Here is a 23351-nt window from a genome sequence, read left to right as displayed (position 1 = left end):
CACGTGGTACTAACCGGCTCCACCCCCACCCTTTGTGACTTTGTTGCTGTCTCTATCTGTCCGTATCACGCACCAACCCCTCGTCCTGCGGGCTCCGGGATCACGTGGTGTGCGGGCAGTTCCGCTTCCGTTGTGGCGACCCCTAGCGTTGGGTCTCGTTTCCCGCCTTGTGCCGTCTCTGTCTCGGCCCGTCCCGCGATGGAGGCTGCGGCCGGGGGCGCTGAGCCGGCTGGCGGCTGCGCGGGGGCCCCGGAGGAGCCCGTGGTCTCCCTGGCCGATGTGCTGGCGGAGAACGAGGAGCTCGAGAAGGAGGCGCGGGCGGTGCTGGGTGGGAGCGACCACGAGCGCTGCAGCTACTCCCAGGTGAGGGGGCGGGGCCGGGCTGGAGAGAGGCTCGGGGCTGAGCGGCAGCGGAGGGACGGGAGCCGGGGCTAAGGCACCTTCGCGGGGAGCGGCAGGTCTGGGGGCGGGTGGTGAGGAAGCCAGTGGAAGGGGTTCAGTGCGGCCTAAGGCAACAGGGCAGAGGTCGGTGGTCTGGGAGGAACAGGTGGGGGTCGGTGGGTGGGGGCGGAGTGGGCTGTAGCTAGTGGAGTGTGCGGTGAGGTTGTCGCGAGGCAAGGAGGGCGGTTAGGGCTAGTCCTTGGCTTTCTTTAGGAGCCGTTAGAATGGGGGGGGGCGTTGACCCAGAGCCCAGCAAGTGCCAAGCTTAGGGAGCCCTTTGCCTCTCACTCAGTGTTCCCCTTTGTGGCAAGCTCAGTAGCAAAGCAGGACTAAAGAGAGAATCTCTTTGGGGCAGAGGGACTGTAGTTATTGCCCAGTTACCTTTATGTGATGGTCATTGGTGGGAAACAAACCATCAATATCTGACCTTTAGGCCAGTGGTCCCCAATGCGGTGCCTGCGGGGGCATTTATGTGCACCCACCTAGTAACCAGGGCTGGACTGAGCCATTCTTGCACTCCGGGCACCCAGCGCATGTGTGGCCTCCTGGGCGTGCAGTGCATGTGCGGCCCCTGCCCTGGGCGTATGCATGGCTGGCGCCTCCAGGTGCGCGGCGCATATGTGGTGCCGCCCCCGGGCGCCCCCCAGCCCCAAAAGGTTGGGGACCACTGCTTTAGGCCATACTCTGTTGGTAAATAGAGGACTTGCAGTCCAGAGCACACTGCCTGGCTCTGAACTATAGGAAACCCATAGTTTCACATTCCCGATTTTTTTCCAAATATAGGGCTTGTTTCATGTCAGTCAATATATGTCACATAGTGCAAGAGCCTCATCTTGAAAAGATAGAAAATATATCTTTGCTGCATTTATCCTGATCTATCTCAGTTTAAAGGTCTATTCAGAGGTCAGCCCAGGAACAGGGAGGTCTGGCGGCGGAGCAGGAGCATGGTAGTGACTCAGACTGGGTTCCTGTGTTGGGGGGCAGGTAGTGCGGCACAGTGGGGAATTCTGACCCCAGTGGCTGGGCGGCTCCAGCCTAGCTGTGGCCATGGAGCTCTGGCCCCAACTGCAGAGCTCCAGCCGTGGCCCCGGAGTCAAGTGGTTACAGAACTCATTTGTTGACGCCAGAGTTCCACAGCTGCTTGGCTCCGTGACCAGGGCCAGTGCTCTTTGGCTGTGGCTGGAGCTCCCCAGCCTCTGGGGCCAGAACAGTGCTGGAACTCTGTGGCTGGGGAGCCACAGCCCTAGTGGCAGATAGGGAGCTCCAGCTCCTACCCCGGCTGCAGAGCCAAGTGGCCATGGAGCCCCGGTCCTGGCCATGGAGCCATGCAGCAGCTGAACTGGGGGCAGCTAGAGAGCCCCGGGGGGTTTGGGCAGCAGCAGGGCCAGGTTAGAGCCCTAGCTCTGGGAGCTGCAGGGCAGTATGAGGCATTAGGGGAGGGGCTTTCCCTGGTCTGGCAAATCCGCTTGTTCAGGACTGGTCAGGTCCTGAGAGGACCAACCTGTAAATGTCTGTGTTTTGCACCCTGTGTTAGTTTGGCCAGCAAACACTGACCTGCTTATAAATCCAATTCTTTGGACACAAACTGCATTTACTACTTTGTCTATAGTAAATTATTTCTGCACTTCTCTGTATTTCCTATAGTCATATATCTTGTTTTTGTAGGGTGCTGTAAAAAGACAAGCCTTGTATGCCTGCAGTACTTGCACTCCACCAGGAGAAGAACCAGCAGGGATCTGTTTAGCTTGCAGTTATGAATGTCATGGCACACACAAGTTATTTGAACTATATACAAAAAGGTAAAGCTTTTTCAGCGAGGGGAGACTTCACTGTCTTTTTTTTTAAAAACACTTTTCTCTTTGACATTGTGAAGAAATAAAGCATCACACCAAAAAGCACTCTGTGCATTAATGCTAAATACCTATCTTCTTAAAGGGGTGTTAATTAGGGATGTAACAGTGTAGTCAATTAAACAGTTACCTGATAAGCAGGTCCTTATCTGTTAATGCTATTGGCTACATGCAATTCCCTCTTCTCACTCCCCTGGCTCTTCAAGTACATTTTTTAGCGGGCTGGTCAACAGGCTGGCTCAGGCTCGACTGGTGCTGGGTTCTGGCAACTCCTGCTGCTGTAGTTGCTGGGACCCTGCCCGAACTGGAACTGAGCCAGCCTGCCCACGTGCTATCTTTTAAAGTGATTCTAATGCAGAGCCACAGCAGGGGTAGTTGCCAGAACCTGGCACAAGTTGGCACTGAGTGCTTGCAATGCTAACTTTTATCAATTAATTGTGTCATTGCAAATTTTTTGTCGATTACATGATTAATGAATTACATGCTCCTTAACATCCCTAATGTTTTCCACTGCACAGATTAACATTTGCTGATTGTAGAGGCAGAGAACACTCTGAGGTGGCGCGCAGCACAGTTGGGTCCTTTCGTTATATTACTGTGTGGTTTGGGGAGAATGGGTTTCAGAAAAAACAACAGCTTTGATCCCAAAAAAACTTATTTTCAAAGTATAGATTGTGCTTCTCTGTTACATTATAAAGTGTTCTTGCTTACATGCTTTATGCTTTCTAAATCATAAGGCCTCCCCAGTTCCATCTCAGTCAAATAAAATGCGTAGGTTTCACATCACTAATCACAGGCATACTGCTACATCCAGGGTAGAACATAATGGTTGTTCAACAAAGCACAATGCTACTATCCAACAGTACAAATTAAATGAAGAAAAATATTAGTTGAGGTTTATCATCAGAACATATTTAAACTGAATCTTTGATAGGTAGACTAATTGCCTAAAGGAGAATTTTTGCAAAGCACCCCAGCTAATACCCCTCTTAATACTTTCATTTTTGTGATTTTGAATTATCCTAAGTGTGAAGGAGTTCAGTTGCATATCTCATACAAAAGATGGTATCTCCAATAGAACAGACTCTTGTGACATCCAGCTGTCTTAGATCCCAGTCTTGCAAACAATAACACATGTGCTTGCTTTTATGTATGTGAGTAATTACAGCAGCAAAAAAATACATCTTTCACTGAGGTTTCCCAAACTAGATACTGATGTAACTCAACATTGCTTGGCTGAGATCTAACAGGACCTCAGTAGGAGATAAGGGTTCAAGACTGCCTAACAAATTCTCACATATGTTTTTGTTTAAATAGCTTGTTAGAGCGTTTCACAGTTGTAAATAACAAAACATTTAATTTTAAGATAGCAGTTCAAACTATTCATGCTATATCTTTCTTTCCAGAAACTTCCGCTGTGACTGTGGCAACAGCAAATTCAAAAATTTGCAGTGCAAGTTATTTCCGGTAAGTTTAAACATTGCTATCTTGACAAAGATTAATGCTAGATGGTACTTTTGCTTCTCAGAGTAAGAGGGAAGTTACTTGTGCTTTCTTCTGTACAAAGACTTACCTATACTAAGCTAGGAACTGATTTTGAAGGAACTAAATTTAAAATGGGTAAATTATAACCTATACTTGGTGTGGGTACTTGCAGAACCTATACTTGGTGTGGGTACTTGGTGTGGGTACTTGCAGGCTCTTAATACATTTAAAAGGCAGAGCCACAGTAGGATTAGCTCCCAAGGCAGGGAGCTAAAACTGCTGTGGCTCCCCCACTTATTGACTAATTGACTAGTCAATGGCACTTAAGGTTAATATTTTCTTTGTAGCAGGACATCATGTGGGTTATCTCTTAGGAGATTAGAATAGGACAAAAATTATCTTCAGTTACACAGTCTCTGAATGGTCATGTTTTTTCACCATACTGTACATTAAAACATATTCTGTTTTAGGAAAAGGGAAAAGTGAATTCAGGCAATAAATATAATCACAACTTCTATGGATTATACTGTGTTTGTGAAAGACCTTATCCTGATCCTGAAGATGAGGTAAGAAATGCACAGTCAGTAAAAATGCTATGGATACAGTGCACAAACTTTTTTTCTGTGTAGAACTACGGTCCTCAAATTCTCCCATAGAATGGATTTCTATCTTCATAGAGAGATCTTACCTGGTGTGTTACTTTTGTTAATCGTATTTAGTCTGCATTTGCATAATGTTGTACGAGTACAGAATATTTTGCCTTGAAGATAGATTAGAAAGATAGGAAATAAAATAATGCTGTTTCCCCATTCATAACTTAAATGAAGAGCTAGTTCCCTATCCACAAATAAAGCATAATTTTCCCCTCACATCCTAAAATTATTAAACTCTTGAGATAGTTTAATTAGAAACACACTCTCTAAGAAATGAATGACAAAAAATAGGGCTATTAAGTGATTAAAAATTAATTGTGCAGTTCACAGTGCTGTTAAGAATAAAACACCATTTAAATACTTTTGGATTTTTTTCTACATTTTCAAATATATTCATTTCTATTACAACACAATATAAAACATACAGTGGTCACTTTTTATTTTTTTAAATTATCTTTTTACCCACCCTAATTTTCAGCTTCTCTACATCTTTCAGTAACACACATGTAGCAAAACTTCATAACTATAGATATGACAGCACATACAATCCAATGAAATATTAATGTTTAGCAGATCAAGATTTTTAGAATGATACCTTTTAAGGCATACTTTTATATAACGTACAATATTCCTGTGGTAAATCCCGGTCCTTTGGGTTGTAGAATGTTACATAGCATATCTGGCAATAATGAAAAAATCTTGTTAGATAATGGGACACACTAGTTATCAGACTACAACAAATTACAAGTTCTTCGAAACTTTGGCTGAGGCGGTAAGTATTTGTAATGGCCATCCAATTTAAGTGTCTCACTGTGGAAAGTGTTTTACTTGTATGTTCATCAGAATACACTGCTTTTAAAAGCCCATGAGAAACTTTAAAGATTGATATTATTTATAACCATACTTCTAGATCCCAGATGAAATGATCCAGTGCATAGTTTGTGAAGACTGGTTCCATGGAAGGGTAAGGATATGTATATAACAATATTGTCATCTTGCATGGAAATAGGCTAAAATTGGTGTTTTCCTTATGGTAAAACTTACTTGAAAAGGTAGAGAGGAATCGTTGAGAAGTAGTGCAAGAACATTCAAATTAGCTCTTTTTAGGCTGTAAGAAAAAGACTAAATATTTGTTTTTGCATATTGGCAATCCTTATAATGAGCTAGTACCTAAAATGAAGAAGAATCTCTGCTTTATTCAGGGTTGCCTAAACTAATCCTTATACATGTCTAAACTTTAATGTTTTATGGAAGACTGTTATGAATGTTAATGTTTCATTGGAACTGGAGAAGAAGATTGTTAAGCACACCATTATCAACCATGATTATGATATGTGGTGAATGGAAGCTCCTTTGATGGGACATTAACTTAGTCATATATATTTTAGTGAGGAAAGGAATAAGCTGCACAGTCAGTATCTGATTAGATACATTAGGATAGATTTTTGTAAGGCAAATGGACATCAAGGCACCCAATTACCATTGAAAGCAAGTCGAGTTCAGTGCCTAGGTGCCATTGTTGCCTTTGAAAATCCCCTTTTTTATGCAGGATTAGGGAGTTCTTAGATGGGGAAATTGTAAACTAGATAGAAGCAAGTACCATGATTGCAAGTCCTGGAACAAAGATGTGAAATAGTTATTGTTGATTACTGTAACTTGATTTGACTTTGAGTAAAATTATAGGATTATTTTTTCTATATAATGTTTATTAGATATTAAGTATTTTGATGAATGTTCTAGCTTTAACTAGATAGTGTTACAATTTGTCAAAAGAAAATGGAGGTAATTTATTTTAATCCTCTGTTTCGATTTTGTATCTAATCATTTTCACTTTCCTCTCATTCTGAAGCTGAAGGATACAATGTTTTATAAAACTTGTTAAACAAGGAAAAAGTCTCGGATTACTAAATAAGGCTACTTAAAACTATTGTGTCTGGTAGCTGTCCTGTTAGGGATAGACAAGATATGGAAATACAGGTACTCTGTGTTACAAACATCCAGACTTCTGACCATCCTTATGTATAAACAAAAGCTCACCTGCAGCCTCATGTTGGGATGTCCTTAGGATTTATGGGGACCAATGCAGCCTATTAAACTGGTACACCTTTCCCAATGGCAGCCTGAGGTGGTGGGGGGGGGGGGGTGTCACTTTTTTATATGTGTGATTTTTATAATCTTCAGCAACACGCCAATGAACTACTTTGAAAGCAAAGGGCCCACTCGCCCTTTATGGTTAACCATTTAACCGGTTAACATTTTTACTAGGTAGTTACATCCTTAGTCCAGACTTTGTGGGGGGGTTGACATGTGAAAAGAGGCTAATAATCTGGATAAATTCTTAAAATTTATTGATCCTCATCTTCTAGCATTATGGATGCTGGGTATGGGAGATAAGAGACTTATAATGAGAATACTGACAACATGAGGGTAGAGGTGCGCATGATGTTTTTTTATTCTGCCACTAAAACTAGAGGAAAAAATACTCTGTAGAATTCATTAAGTTGCAACTAATATATCTCTGTCATGTGTTCTTATTTCTTTTGGACAGCACCTTGGTACAGTTCCCCCTGAGAGTGGGGACTTCCATGAGATGGTGTGCCAGACCTGCATGAATTCCTGTGCTTTTCTTTGGGCCTATACTTCACAGTTAGCAGGTAAAATTAGGAGATTTGTACTACTATTTCTATTATATAAACCTCCCACATGTAGCTGATTTAACTCGCATAATCATATACAAGTAGAATACAGATATTTTTGAGAAGGCTGAAGAAACTGTTAGCTATTTAAATAAAAACCTCAGGCAATAAAGTAGCTTATGTGGCAACTTTAGGTTTTGTGTTTTATTGAAGAAAAAAAAGGCCTAATTCTTAAATTTATTAAAATCTTGTTTTTTGTTTAATTTTGAGAGTAGTTTATATGTTTGTTTTCTCACCATAGGTATTTATGGCAAACATTGCATAAAGACTTGATATTTGCTCTCCAGGAATTTACATTCTAGGTTAAATCAAAACTACCAAAAAGATATGACAACATTGGGTGGGGAGAAATAGAGTTGGGGGAGAGATGACGTTGGAGTAGGATTGAATGGACTCTGGAGGTGGCTCCTGTACATTTCAAAAGGAAGCCCTGCAGGGAGCGCAGGACCAGCAGGGAACTTCTCTGTTGGCCCCATGTTCCCTGTGGGAGCTTCTGCTTTAGAAATATACACCTGCTGGAGTTCTTGTACATTTCAAAAGCAGAGCTGCAGCAGAAGCGGCGTAAGCAGAGACTGCTTCAGTCCCCTCTTGACCCGTTTCTTTTGTGCCTCTACCTCCCCTGCCTCCAGCGGAGATGGTGCTGGGGAGGAACCTGCTTTTAAGCTGGCTTCCACCACCACCAGCTCCTGCTCCCCTCCCCCAATAGAGGCAGCAAGTGGGGGAAGCGATTAGTTGCATCACTAGTTGACTTCTAGTGATAAGCTTCTGCTTATCAGATCGTCAACTAGTCTTACATCCCTAGCATGGAGCATGCACAAGTAGTAAATCCGTTACATAACACACTTTTGGTGCTAAGATTGCTTCATTAAATCATGAAGGAAGCTAGGGTAGGTCTATATACTTTTATATCTCCCAAGATTGCTTAGAAGAGATGACCAAGCCTTTCCCCTGTTAAAATACCAATGAAATAAAGAGCCTCTGTACAGATGCTTACAATGAAATGTTTGATCACTTTGGTTAATCACCCACTCTACAAAGTTATGTTGACAGTTTCAGCTGTCCTGGTGACAGACAAACTGACTGAGGGAGTGGGTCTTACCCACAAAAGCTTATGATACTTTGTATTTTTGTTAGTTTCTATACTACAGATAAGATCAAAGCAGCCATAGTTGATCTTGCAGGATTTCGAATTAGCAGATTGTATGAAGACAGGCTAATTTGAACTAAGAGGGCACTCCTATTGTTGCCAGTAGTCCTGCTTCCGTGAGGAGTAAGAGAAGCCCAAGGGAGAATGTGCTCCCTTCGCCTTCCCGCAGTGTGGGCAACACTGAAATACAAATTAAGATACTTCCACTTCAGCTATGATAATTGCTTATCTTAAGTTGCATATCTTAATTTGAATTTATCCCATAGTGTAGACCAGGCCCAAAGTGCCACAGGATTACTCATTTTTTAAAGTTACAGACTAACATAGCTACTCCTCTGAGACTTAGGAAGAAGCAGTGTTCTAAGCTGCAGCAGTCATGTGTTTCATGCTCCAGAATTTTCCAGGACTTGAGAGCAATGTGCTTATGTAAGATTGCTTAATTTTATTTGTAATGGATTAATAATGGCACTTTATTATATGTGGACAAATTATTTTTTAAAAGTCTGTTTTTTGAGAAATCTCTGTAAACTAGGAGAATATTTTATCATTCACACAGCATGGGCTGCGTCTAGACTGGCATGATTTTGCGGAAATGCTTTTAACGGAAAAACAAGTATTTCCGCAAAAGAGCGTCTTAAATGGGCATGGATGCTTTTGCGCAAAAAGTGCTTTTGCGCAAAAAGTGCTTTTGCGCAAAAGCATCCATGCCCAGTATAGATGAGCTTTTGCGCAAAAGCATCCATGCCCAGTATAGATGAGCTTTTGCACAAGAAAGCTCTGATGGCCATTTTAGCCATCAGGCTTTCTTGCGCACAAAATTAAGGTGCCTGTCTACACTGGCCCTCTTACGCAAGTATTCTTGCTCAAGAGGGCTTATCCTTGAGCGGGAGCGTCAAAGTATTTGCGCAAGAAGCACTGAATTCTTACATTAGAATGTCAGTGCTCTTGCGCAAATTGAAGCGTCCAGTGCAGACAGCCCCCCATATTGTTTTTTGTTGTCTTAAAGACGTCTGTAAATATTCTAAAAAGGTATTTTATAATGCATTAAATATATTTTGTTGGTTTCTGCCATATGTTAGTCTTAAAAAAATAAAGTTTAAAGAGTGAATCAGGCATAAAATATGCTAAAATAAAATTGGAGAAAGTATCTGGCTACCATCCAGCCTTTTGCAAATATCAATTAATTTCAGAAACCCAAAGGAAGACTAGCATAATAGGAATGTTTAGCACTATGAGATCATGGCATTTCTTCCTCTACCCCAGCCCCTCCCCCCCATTTTCTCCATTACTTTCCAATAAATTCTAGAGTCTAAGGCTACGTCTAGACTGGCATGATTTCCCGGAAATGCTTTTCACGGAAAAGAGCGTCTAGATTGGCATGGATGCTTTTCCACTAAAGCACTTTTTGCGGAAAAGCGTCGTGCCAATCTAGGTGCGCTTTTCCACAAAAAAAGCCCCGATTGCCATTTTCGTGATTGGGGCTTTTTTGTGGAAAACAAATCTGAGCTGTCTACACTGGCCCTTTTGCGCAAAAGGACTTTTGCCTGAACGGGAGCAGCATAGTATTTCTGCAAGAAGCACTGATTTCTTACAGTAGGAGTGAGTGCTTTTGTGGAAATTCAAGCGGCCAGTGTAGACAGCTGGCAAGTTTTTCCGGAAAAGCGGCTGATTTTCTGGAAAAACTGGCCAGTCTAGACACAGCCCAGGCTTTCAGATTGAAAGGACAATGAGGGTTTTCTTTTCTGCTTTGGAAGTGGGACGGCACAAAGGACTTAAGAAGTTTATATCAGTCATTCAGTTCATAAAAATAAACTGAGACTTGTCATGGTAACATTATTTTGGGACATTAGGTGTAGACAGGTCTGAGGGAACTATGATAAAACATTAAGCAGTTTTTTTATTGTTTGAGTTCATAATATACCCAGATAGCTCTAGAATATAATCTTGCTTTTATTGAAATGTACCGTGAAGTTTGAGCATGTCTATGACACTACAGTTTTAAGTAAAAAAATTCTGAAACTGTCTGGCAAGCTTATGTTATGGACGTGCATTTTCTAGTTCCTACTGTGACTAAAGTGAAATCACTTGAAGATGAAAAGATTGTACTGAATGTCAAGGAATCTGAAGAACAGAAAAGAGAAATCAAAAAGGAAAGTGGAGATCATCCAGGGAAGATCAAGGAAGAGGAGCAAGTAGAACAATTTAATGAGCCATCTACTAGTTCTGGGTCTAAATGCCCAGAGGTAAACCACACATTTTTCTTACTATCTTATGTTCCCCCTCTACTTAGTGTAGACACATTCCACACTCTTTTAATAGTAAATTTAATTAAATACACAAGTGTTGAATAGGGACTGTTCCAGTACAGCCTTTGCTGTAGTTGACATGCCAATAAATACTGATATAAAAGGTTTAATTTCAGGCATACAGTATCCTCAGCAAATATCTTCCATTCCTCTGATGTCTTCCATTTTGTTGCTTAAGTAACCTGAGATCACTTCTAAATTTATCTTTCTAATGTGGAGGGTACCACCCATTGCAACTGTGTCATCAGGCTAGCACAGATCTGATTTCTGAACCCTTTACACTGCTTTTGCATTAAATCTGATGCTGATTTATAAGAAGAAGAATCAATGAATTTAGAGTATGAATGCCATTAGCAATTTTAGTTGATTCTGCTGGGTATACAGCAGTGTTCTAATACAAACTTTACTCTAAGCATCATATGAAGGACCTTTAAAAATAAAAGCAGTACAGTATTGTAGCTAAGTAAGGAAAGAAGCTAGAAAAACTTGAATTAAATCCCTTTGAAATAAAATTGTGAAACACTGACTTGTTTCATTTTAATTCAGACTGTTTTGAAAAGTGATGAACCAGTCTGTAAACTGCGAGAACTCCAGACCATGCAATCTCTGAAGAAGGATACTGCCACCTTTTGGCCATCAAACTGGCGGAGTAAATTGTGCACATGCAAAGACTGTTTAGTATGTATACATTTTGTTTTTTAGGCTAATATTTACATTAGATTCTTCAAGACTATTGAGAGAAGTCAATACATAATACAATCTGTATAACTTCCTTGTTCTAAATATAAAATATCTACTGGAAGACATTCCACTAAGCTAAGGAAACAAGTGTGGATCTTATCTGATGACTCTCTCACCTTCAGAATTAATAGTATAAAATAGCCTGTGAAAAATTGTGTTTATTTACCTACTATCTATAGTAATCACAGTTCTGGAAGCATTCATGAGTGACTGAATTACTTGCTAAAATGTTACTTCTTTGGGAGAGGGCTTGAAAGGATGGCAGATGGTCTGTAAAGTTTATAAGATGGAAAATAACTTTTACTTTTATCTTCAGAAAATGTATTCAGAACTGGATGTCCAATTCCTGATTGATGAATGTGACACTGTCTTGGCCTATGAGAATAAAGGTACAAGTGACCAGGAAACAGACCGAAGAGATCCTTTAATGGACACTCTTAATAGCATGAACAGAGTCCAGCAAGTAGAACTCATCTGTGGTAAATATAACTTCATTCTGAGAATTGAACACAGCATTTTAAATATGTATCTTACCTAAAGGAGATATTTAACAGACTTCTTACTTAAATAGCAACAGTTTTATAAGCTGACTGTTTAATCTCCAGAAATATTTCTGTAGAAAACCTTGAGTTCTTTTGTCTCCAGCCTGTTCGTAATTGTTGCTATTTATATTAAGGAAGCAGATGGTGTAGAAGCTTCTGCTTGATTTATAATTCAGCAGGTTGGCTGTGTTCTGGTAACGGGAATTCCTTTTCAAAAGTTGACATGTTAATATTAACTTTTTCTGTGTTCATATAGAACGTAGATAGACTGAACAGTGGAAATATAATTGCCCTGCCCAGCACGGGAAACTTATTTCAACGTAAGTAGATAATAGGTAGGGAAGGGTAAGAGTGACAAGCAGTAGGAATAAATGAGGAAGTCAAGCAGTCGTTTAGTTACTTCTTATATACATTATTTTGTCAGGTGGCTGTCAGCTTTGGAGCAGATGGAATTTCCTAATGATGTTGTATTCTCTGTGGACTAGACACAAACTCTAATCCAGTGTCTATAGATATGAAGATGAAAGTATTTGAAAAATGGTGCATCAGTCCCTCAACAAGAAGCTGAACTGTATCTGATATATTTGAGCATATACATTAGGGGTGGGCAGAAGGGCCTCTGCAGGCCAGATTCGGCCTGCCAAGGCCCTGTCACTCCCATGGCCTAATTGGCTAGGGGAGCATGTGAAGCTTCCTCCCACCCTGCCAGGAGCATGCAGTGCTTTGAAGCGCCATGCACTTCCCCTGCACCCAAGCCCTGATTGGCTTGGGGGCAGGCAGAGAGTACAAAGATTACGCCGCCTTCCCCTGCCCTGCTTTGTGAGGAGCGGCACTTCAAAGTGCTGTATGCTCGTGCAGAACAGGGTGAAGGAAGTTTCGTGCAACTCCTCTGCTCCCAGCCCCTGATTAGCCTTGGTATGGGGGAACGTGCAAAGCCTCTTCCGGTCCTGCCAGGGGCATGGGTGCCTAGTGGGAAGGGAGGGAGCAAAGGTGTTCTCCCACCCCCAGACCAATCATGGTCTGCTGCTGGAGAAGCCAAGAAGCATCCTGGTTCTACCCTTTCTGGGGCACCCTGGGGCAGCCTGGGGCCACTTCAAAAATTTTTGATGTGGGTCCTGGCCAAAAATTATTGCCCACCCCTGACATAGGGCCAACAAGCCTGAGTCATAAATTGGGACTCCTACACCTACATGGACAACTTTGTCAATTGTATCTCTCACTCTTGCCTCTTTTCTGAAGAACACAATGTACCACCAGTGTGACTGTATTGTACTTCAGAGCAGAATTTCAGCTAATAAATCCTTGAGGGATTGAACAATGAAGCTCACTTCGTATAAAGAACAGCTAATACTGATGTATGTATAAGACTTGATTATCAGGTTTGCTTAAAGGTCCTTAACGTGCTCCTTTAAGATAGTTCATTTAGGCAGAGAAGAATTCCCTTATGTAGGGAACATCAGTAGGTAATGCCAGGCATAGGAGTGTTCCCAGAGAATGTTGTCTTGTTTGGATCCACCTAAAAATTAGTGTTTGTTTTAAAATTAACAGGAACAGATTAAATTGCTTGATTCTTGTTCAGTTAACTCTCATTCAGAAAGGTGCGGATTGCTGTATGTAGTTTGCTGTGGGCAGGTGCACTGTAAATCTGGTAAGGAAACAGTGGACTCAGATGAAGAATTGCCAAGTCCCAGAAATGGAATCTGCCTCCCATGTTCTGATTTCTCATTAGTGTTGATAGCACTTTGCTTTCCAGCCAGCTAGTCAGCCCAGCCTAACCAAGAATTCCCAAAAGTTACAAGATGCATTTTGCATATTATTTATTATCAAATTGATTATATACTTAACTGTTCGAAAATCTGTATTTTAAATAAGTTAACATGATTCCACAGGAAGTGCTTGTGATTAGATTTAAATCTTTCACAACTCACTGTACAATACGAAAACTCATCACCAAATGTAGTGCTGCATGAGGCTCAAATCTCACTAAAGATGATAGTGCCTCAAGAAGCTGCCTGATAACCATGCCATTTTACCACACTGAGTCAGTTTATAAAGGTGTTGCTCTAGTAACCATTGTTTGAGGCCATGACAGAGTGTAGCAGTTAAGGCCAGTTCTGACCTTGGTCACATGTTTGGAATCTAAGATTTTAAAATGTTCAGTAATGGCTTTTGTAGAAAATGACACTTTATATCACCTGAGGAAAAAGGATTTTCATTACGTTCTCAAGAAGAGAGATGCTCAGTCATTAAAAAAGGCAGAACACCACCAGCACTGGAAGTCTTGAAGAAAGACCGGAAAAGAATACGGCAGTTTGACATTTTGGTACAAAGTCCATAAATGGCTAACAGGCAGCTCTGTGAGTAATGGATTATATTGTTGGCCCTTGTTGCTTCTTCCAGCTAAAAAAAGGGGGCTAATGAAGGGTACTGTGACTAGAAAAATCTGTCACAAAGGACGTCTATTTACAGCTCATCCAAGAGCACATAAAAATGAAGTTTCCTTGAAAGGCTTGGAGCAGGCAAGCATTCCTATAGCTGTATTGCTTTGTGAGTAAAGCTGCCTTGCTATCTTAGAGCACAAGAAGAAAGACAGGAAGAACAGAGATTTTGAAGCAACTAATTATCTCGTCAGGATCTTTAATTCCATTGCTATTGTAAAATGGAGTATAACCTCCGGGAACTTTGATTATTTTTTCCTCAATTACAAGTGAATATTTATCGACAGAAAACAGCATCGATTTTTTCTGACTTATCACAGACAATTCAAAAGAAATTGATCAAATGTGTGGCTGAGGAAATGATATTTTACAATAATCATGAGATTACAAGTAAAAGGCTGCACTCTTCAAAAGTAGATGAAACTACTGATATTTCTCTCGAGCCAACTTTCACGCGTTTCAGAAGGGGCAAACACAGGAGCAGCTCATAGGCGTTAAAAATGGCAGTGCAGATGAAAAGGCAGTTGATTTGAAACAGCTTGTGGATTCAGTGTTAAAATACAACTGCAAAAGAAAACTTATGTCTTATTCATATGATAGCACTATAATGATTGCTGGGGAGCTGCAGGGTCTGCAAGCCCTAACAAGCTCTATTTGTGCGGTGTGTTGCCCTCAAATTAGATCTAGCTCTCTAGCAAGGGGCGCAATGTGTTAAAGAAATCCATGGCATTTTTGCAACCTTGGAAAGCTTCTCCATGTTTGTTTTTTTTTTACACACAAGCAAACACTGAACTGTTGGATCGTGTTGTTGGATAAATACCATTCGTATGTGCACTTCGAAGGACAGCCAACAGTAGAGTCCTACATACCATGGTCTCAGAAAGAGAGAAGCTATGCAAAGTATTTCAGGAAATTGTCAATGCTGCTGGTTGGGATGGTGAATCTCAGCGGCAAGCCACAGAATACCATACCAAACTAAAGGACTTCCAGTTTCTTTTCTTGGCATACTCTTTACCATAACATCTTCAGCATCACTGACCTTCTCAATGGTGTTCTTCAGAAAAAAAAGCCATTGATATAGATTGCAATTTGTAAGTGCAGTTAACAGTCACAAGGATTGGAGATCTGCATAAAAAAGAGATATTGAAAGAGGTGTTTAAGTAGCCCTTACCCTCACTGACTTACCTCCACCTCCAAAAAACTATAGGCTGGATTTGGAAGATGGATTCTCTGAAGATGATCAGCAAACGTATTTACAGCTATACAATGAAATCCTTGTTCTGCAGCTGTGTCTCAGGTTTATAGACAAAGACCCTCTGCTTTATTGAGCTGTCAGACTCATCCAGATTTCAGGCTTTCAGCAAATAGTTCTGTACAGATGCTTTTACTTCCTCTCCAGTTCTTATGGCAGTTATTTTGATTTAGATGGTGTCATCTTCAAAGATGAGCAGTTTCAGAATCATTCTGTAAGTAACATGCTGCAGGAAGTCAATTAAATTGGGCTCTGTGAGGTACTTAAGGAAGTGTACCTTTTTTTGGTTGCTTAGTTGCCACTATCCCAACAACAGTGAGAGTGAAAAGAAGCTTTTCTTGCCTTAAACCAGTGAAGACATACTTGAAGAACAGAGTGGAACAGGGTTGTCTTAGTGCACTGGCCACACTATGCATTGAAAAAGAATTGCTGTCTTTCCTGGAGAAGTAACCAATCTGGTGATCTTAAAATAAATATATATTGATCTTTACTAGATGAAGACGGCAAGCTTATGTCCTTTAATGGCCATAGAACTTTCTTGCTATGAAACTTTTTGAATGATTTTTTGATATTGTATTTGTTTTTAAAGCAAATATACTACTAAACAATGTAATTGTTAGGTTCTGATTTGCCGGTTGACTTAAACTGCTTTAAAAAAGGTTTTATAAATGGTATTTAAAGCGCTAATGTTACTTTTATAGTTTTTCAGGTGATGGGTCTATACTTTTTAGTGACTGCAGGTTATTTGAATCTTGACAATAGTTATAGCAGAGGCATATGAAATTAGCGGAACAATGTTTGTTTGGGAGTTTAACAAACCAGCTTTAATTAATATGAAAATGTCTCACCTGTGTTTTATTTGGAATTCTTATTCTTTCTCTGCACTTTTCTGTGTATTTAATCATAACTATTATTTGTTGTATGATGGTGAATATAACTACTATGATTTGTGCCTCTTAGTCACAAGCCACCATTGCTTACCGCTTTAACAATTAGCAGCTTCTGGTCAAAGTGAAGTTAGAGTTGATGGACACACAGATTTAAGAACCATCTTAAATCTTTTCCCTCAGTGCATTAATTTATAATCCAACCTCAAAATTTTTTTACTGAGGCAAGTTGTGTCAGTACTAGTTGTCAAGAGGGGAGAATAGCAAACAATCATTGAAGCAGAGACTAATATTTTCCCCACTTTTTCTTCCAGAATACAACGACTTAAAGACAGAACTGACTGAATATCTCAGGAGATTTGCAGATGATGGAACAGTAAGCTATAACCAACTATGCAATATTTTATAGAAAAAAATACAATTAAAAAAACATTTTTTTACATCAGTGTGGCGTGTATTGCAAATACTGTTCTAAGAAACTTCTCTCATGTAGTACTTAAGTCATTTGGTCCTTTTTCCAGATATGTTGTTTTACTAGTTTATTACAATTTGAGTTTCATTTTATTCTCAGGTTGTTAAAAGAGAAGACATTCAGCAATTCTTTGAAGAATTTCAGTCACGCAAGAGAAGACGGACAAATAGGATGCAGTACTACTGCAGTTAGAAAAAAGCTTTAACTTTCATTAAGGACAAATGGAAAAAGCTATCCTTCAGTTAACAGAAACAGCACCTTTGCTAATATTTGACCTCCCCCCCCAATCCTGCTTTTCAAGAAGCCTCCTCCAACTGTACTCATTCATTCTGTTCCATAAAATGCTTCTTACTTTTGCAACTTAATACAGGTCTCTAAGATGCAGAGGTGTCTTGCATAGCAACTTATCATGCACATTTTGTACAGTGTCAGTATATTTAACAGTTATCATAAATTGGTTTGGTTTCAGAGGGAGTGAATTGGTTGGTCCTTGTTAAAACAGCTTGTGCCACTGTTTCCTTTTTAGCCTTTGACCTTTTCACTTGAGCCATATAACATATTAAAGATGAGAGCAGACAGCCTTCTAAAACAGGAATAAATGTACACTGTACTGTGGTATAGTGTTGTTTTGTCTGGTTTGAATACTTCCATAGTAACTGTTGTGGGTGCAGTAGTACTAAAGTTTCTGATGCAAAGGGTTCCTGTTGACCTGGGATATTTAACCAGAGTGCACAATGGACATAATTCTCTATACATTAAGGTACATTTAATCACTTAGGGTGCATCTGCACAGCACCTTTACCTCAAAAATAAGCTAGGCAAATTGTGTAGCTTATTCCAAGGTTATTTCGAAATAACTCATTTCAAAATTTGGCGCTGTTTACACAGTGCCAAATTTCAAAATAAAGCAGTAGTTCGACAAATCCTTTAATCCTCGTGGAATGAGGGTTACAGGGATGTCAGAATAGTGTGCCCATTATTTTGAAATATTTCAAAATAATCAGGGGCATTTGAAGATGTGCGGTATTCCGAAATAGCTCTGCTGTGTAGATGTAGCCATAGGAGAACTACAGCTTAAAAGTAGGGTCATAATGTGAACTTAAATTGCATTGTACTTGCACAGACTAAGTCTCTTGTTACTGGGGAGTATGTTTTCTGGGTAGGAGGAGATTAAGGAATCATGGACTTTCCTTCAATCAACAGCGCATGGCATTAATATATTTTTATTTTGTAGGAAAAAAACTTGGTTCATTTCATTGTATGGTAACGTCTTACATTAATGGAGTGTCAGTTTTATCCTCTTGCTAGAATATAAATGGAATTCTAAATGTGGGATACTAATAGGTTACAAACTAAGCTTTGGGGTTTTTAAAAATTGACCTACCATAAGATACTCTAGTTTTAAATGTTATAGAAAGGAATATATCAACGTAACATTTTAAAACCTATTTACTGAAGTATAAACTAACTTGTGACCTTTTTGGAACCACTGTTGTAATTACTGAACATAAGATTCAATCTACAGCTGCAGTCCTTAAAACCAAACTTTAAAATATCAGAACTTACAGGTTAGTTGGTTTAAAACCCACAAGTGAGATTGTGAATTTTTTCCATGGATTAACATTAAAATCTGAAGCTGATACGCATAGTACTTGAGGGGGCTAGCATTTTCACAGGAGGCTGGTTTCACATCAAACGTACTGCTTTTTTGTTTTTAAGCTTGTCCTTTACTATTCTCTCCATTAATTTTGTTTGACTGCCTAACTTTGCAAAGCCTACTTTGGGCAGAAATAGATACTCATTTAATTGGTTTTAGGCAGATATGAGAAGTTGCTTTTAAAACAACATTTCTGGATCCTGTAGGTGCTTTTTTTTTTTTAGAAATTGTTACTGGAGTTGACCTGTCTAACTAACTCCAAAAATGATTCTGTAAAATTTAATAAAATTACTGTTCAGATAACCTGAATGTCATGGTTGCTTTTAAACTTACTTTTGTACATCCACTTCAAACAGCGTCTTTCAACCCAGGAATAAGGGGGTGGGTGGGTTGGTGTGTTTAGCCAAGGTCCTGCGTGTGGTCCTGAGACTTCTGTACAGAGAAACCAGAGGTAAGGACAACAGGAAGGAAGATAACTGATTGGACAGTAATTAGGAACCTTGTGCAATCATACTCAAAACAATCACTATGACCAGAAGGTGACAGAATCAAGTAAGTGTACTTGGTTTTTAAATAGCACCTTCATATTTTGCCCCAAAAGTAACATCAAGCAAGTCCATCTTAATGAAGCAAGAACTAAGGAAGATTCAGATCTCCCAGGACACTGCCTTTGACTAAGAGCTTTCTTTAGAGGAAGTCTTTTTAAATATTTAAGGAGCAAAACAAATGTTCAATACTCACATATCTTAGATCTTTTCCTTACAGATGAGATAATGGCTTCCGCGATCCCTGACTCAGTTTAAATAAAACTTTCCTGGGAAAGGACTTGATCTTGTACTACTATTGGCTGATCAGCTAAGGATTACACCCTGGCCTAGTGAAAGCTCAGGGACAAAATTAAAGCTTTCTTCCTGGTTTAGAAAGAGACTAAATTATGGAGGTGGCAAGGGCATTAATTTTAAGCCATTTTAGCAGAGGTAATGGGAAAAAGCCAGGTTAATCCTTGGTGGAGTGGTGAATCATGGAGACAGGGCACCAATTAAGATTCTTCTTAATCAAATGAAGCTATTAAGCCAGTCTGTGTGTAAAATTCTTACAAGTCAACACTATTTACTGCAATCTCCAAACACCAGCACATCAATGGTGAGTCTGAAATCTGTTTTAGAAACAGTTATCACTAGCTAAACCTTTGGTCTGTTCTTGGTTTCCAAATGTCTGGCAACACAGTTCAGCTAACTTAAGATATGGGAGGATGCATGAGTGTAGTACTGTGGTGGAAGGCTGCCTTCTATTCAAAAGTACCTTGAAAGTAAAGGTTTGTGTTTTGGAAGAAACTAGAGGTGTGAGTAGCAGAAAGAATGATGCTGTTTAAAAGCAACAAAAGTGTGTTTTTGCAGGAAGAAAACTTGGTTCCAGAAGGCTGTGGAAAATTACATCCGTTGAGTTAAATCCTAAAGGATCCAACTCATTGCTGTCATTCTGCCAGCTATGACAATGATAGCCTGAGACAGGGTGTACAAGACAAAGTAAATTCAGGAAGGGGAGAGGTAACTTACAGTGAGAATACCAAGGGAAAAATACAGAGTCTAGGTCACTAATCTGACAAATTTCATGATCTATAACATGTCTGCCCTCACCGAAGTAGCAGTTTTTAGTGCTACAGGAAAATGTAGAGGTAATGGTTTCTGCTTTCAAAAGTGCGATCAGAAGAAGAATTTGCATATCCTTTGTTGACTGTTCTGCATAGTCTAGATAAGCCCATGCTGTAAATTTGATACATTAAGTTTGTATGTCTTAAATGATTTAGGTAATTGCAAATTCTCTATAAAATGAATGTGTGTTTGGGGAATGCCTCTCCAATTGTTCTGTTCTCTTTAGGATTAAAATGTTTTTTAGGTCAAAGGCCAAATCCTGTTACCTTACTAACATGCCTTCATTAGGACTAGTCATCTAAATAAAGTAAGAGCAATTTGGCCCTATATAGGAGAGTTCACTCACCAAATGAACTTCTAAAATACTACTTAATGAGCAAAATCACTACCCTTAGTGTGAATCATAACCTTAAAGTTCAAGGCAATGTCTAAGAAAAATATTCTGTTTTAAGAGAAAGCAGCTATCATCTACTTTCTTCCTCTAAGACCCTTTGTTACAGGGTAATGATTTTCAATATTTTATAGGACTAATTCAGACAGCTATGGTTATAGTAATTAAGATATGCTCTATTCCTCCAATATGTCAACAGGGATATGTATCAAGAACATGCAGATGGATATCGAACACCAGTGTCTTAGGAGGCTAAACTGAAAAGACTACACAAGCACTTTATATACAAGCCATTTATTTGAAATGCCAACTATATGTAGGATCAAGTCATGTTACATGCTTCTCAGCAACAGTAGAAAAATAGAACCAGTGAAAACCTTTTTACAACTGTAATGGTACTCAAGAGAAATGTATTGTTTTACAATGCATCACACGACTAGAATTCAAGTTTGGAGGTACCTAAATAAAATACTATTTTTTAAAAAAAACACTATGTACAATTTGAAGCGTAAACAAATTTTACAAAGTACTGGTTATGCAGGTTGTAGAAAAAACACTTGCATAGGACATGAAGTCAGTTTAAGAAAATTTTCTGAGCCTTTAGCATTGAAGGCACTTGACTACCAGTAACAGCACAAAGACAACAAACAAAATGTAACATTGCAGAAGGCAAGGCCACCTTCCTGAAGTAGAGATACAAACCCCAAATATGATTAATTTTTTTTCAGGTGCTCCTACCATTCAGCAGAGCTTAGCACCACCTCTAGCACAGACAGAAGGGTCATTAAGAGTAGCAGAAATAATGGTGCTTCTATATCATGACAATTTTTTCCTCAAATAACATAAAACCAAGAACAAAATATCAATAGAAAGGGCCATGGTCTTAAATGTTCAGTCCTTTAAAGAAATTAAAACCTTAGAGGGGAAAAAATTGAAGAAATTGCCAATGATAAAGCAGTAATAAAAAACTGCAATTTTAAGAGACTGCAAAACAAGTCAAAGGAAGCATCTTTTTCAGAAATTGTTAATTCATCCATACATTAGCAAGTAAGGTGGGGAGCAAGGGAAGATCTGTTTTGTTTTTTGAGTAAGATTTTGTACTGATATTTTCAAGTAAATTAACATTAAATAAACCAAGACCAGGAAGTAGTCTTATGGTCTGAAGTAAACATCTGATGCATCTTTTAATGTTCAATAGGTAAGCAGTTTTCTGACTCAAAAGCAGAAAGCAGGGAGATTTTCGAATTTCCACTCTAACTGAAAATCTTTCATGTAAATAAGAGGCTTCTGCTGCAGTCAAACAGAGGAGATTGAATATAGCATAGGGTGTGGTAACAGATATCTTGTGTATTAAATAGCTACCTCTGTACACCTGCTTTTTTTGGGGTGACAGGAATGAAGATTAGATTCAGCATAATATTTCTAGAAGTATGATGCATGAGTTCTATCATGTGTCACATGTCTAGTTATACAAGCCGGGGGCCAAATTTTACCTTGGGATGAATAGCAGCAGCAACTCCATTCACTAGAAAGGGTTGTATTAACTCAAATCAGGGCATAATGTGGTCTATTTAGCCTAAACTTAAAGACTAGAATAAAAACATTGTCAGCATCACAAGTTAAGTAAGAGCTTTCTTCTTAAGGACGATTCAGTGATGACACAGGAAATACAAGAAACTAGACAACACTCCTATACATCTGCAAGTGAAGCTCCATTGTTTCTTGGAGGTTCCGCCAACTCGCCTCTTCTAACTCTTCCACCCCCCTCCCCCCCATTCTCCTCACCAGCAAAATCTCACTAACTGATGAGATTTCTAAACTGGTTAGGGCTGGGGAGATGACATATGTTCAATATACACAAAAATATTAAGCACACTTGGGCTTAGAGGATAATTGCTATGCTGCTGTTTCATGCGACTTTAGGCTTCAATTATTACACTTTACCAACAATTCAGAATGTAGATTAAATACATTAAAAGAAAAGAAAAACACCAACAAAATATGACAATTACCCACCCCCCTGAAGTACAGATTGTCTAGGTGGCCTGATTGTCATGGCCTAGTCTGTCAAGGACTTCTCACTTTTTGGTGATGGTTTTTCCTTAAGTACTGCTCAGTGGTGTGAGATGCTAGCAGCAAACTACTCATACTATTTCTAAGACATTTTAGCAACAATTTAACCGAGTGCCACACTGAATGACATCAATAGCTAAAACAAGATTTACCTTAAGATTTATCCAGTTGTATGCGAAGTAAATTATCTAGAATAGTAAGTCTTATGTTGGAAGCTAGGATTTATAAAGGGATCAAGCTACTAACATTTGAACACAGGCTTTGATGCAAGTAGTCATTTAGTTTTCTAATTTGTTTTTGAGAGAGGGATACATCCATGTTAGTGCTCATGAGCACAAAGTGGGGGAGGTGCAGTACATACAGGTAAGTAATTAGTGTTCAAAAATGTGACAGACATCAGAGTAAGGGCAACGTACCTCAGTCTCTAGCCTGACACACCAGTGTTAACCCACCCTAAAGTTTTCTGAGGGGAGGACAACTTCCACACTGACACGATTCCATTAAAACAATGTACACATTGGAAAATGGGAATCACCGTATGCATTTTATACTTGTGGCCCAAGCTAGAGTCCAAACCAAGCACCCAAAGATGAAAAAGACCAACTGTGATTCAGTCAATCTTCACCACCCAATATGATTAGACTAACATGGCTGTACATTAAAGGAAT

General features: G+C 39.6%; 1 protein-coding gene and 1 long non-coding RNA gene across 2 annotated transcripts; both read left to right on the top strand.

Moving 5' to 3' along the window:
• The first annotated feature begins 46 nt into the window (after positions 1-46).
• Positions 47-18876, top strand: UBR7 (ubiquitin protein ligase E3 component n-recognin 7). The gene is made up of 11 exons (XM_006133719.2): positions 47-363; positions 2107-2240; positions 3698-3758; positions 4247-4342; positions 5340-5393; positions 6978-7083; positions 10331-10515; positions 11125-11256; positions 11636-11798; positions 16753-16814; positions 17010-18876. Exons 1-11 carry the CDS (start codon positions 199-201, stop codon positions 17100-17102), a joined length of 1251 nt encoding a protein of 416 aa, XP_006133781.2. The 5' UTR covers positions 47-198; the 3' UTR covers positions 17103-18876.
• Positions 11805-14307, top strand: LOC142829087 (uncharacterized). Its single transcript, XR_012903322.1, has 2 exons — positions 11805-12181; positions 12286-14307. It is a non-coding gene; the product is annotated as an uncharacterized LOC142829087 (long non-coding RNA).
• Positions 18877-23351: the final 4475 nt, after the last annotated feature.

This window comes from Pelodiscus sinensis, chromosome 4 (assembly GCF_049634645.1).
Source record: "Pelodiscus sinensis isolate JC-2024 chromosome 4, ASM4963464v1, whole genome shotgun sequence".
NCBI lineage: Eukaryota > Metazoa > Chordata > Testudines > Trionychidae > Pelodiscus > Pelodiscus sinensis.
This window is presented reverse-complemented; position numbering and strand designations above follow the sequence as displayed.

Bases quoted from the DNA above. Each gene is read 5' to 3' on its own strand.
- UBR7 (XM_006133719.2), top strand. From the start codon at position 199: ATGGAGGCTGCGGCCGGGGGCGCTGAGCCGGCTGGCGGCTGCGCGGGG. The intron at 4,343-5,339 runs GTAAGAAATGCA...CCATACTTCTAG, and splicing joins ATCCTGATCCTGAAGATGAG to ATCCCAGATGAAATGATCCA. The intron at 16,815-17,009 runs GTAAGCTATAAC...TTTTATTCTCAG, and splicing joins GATTTGCAGATGATGGAACA to GTTGTTAAAAGAGAAGACAT.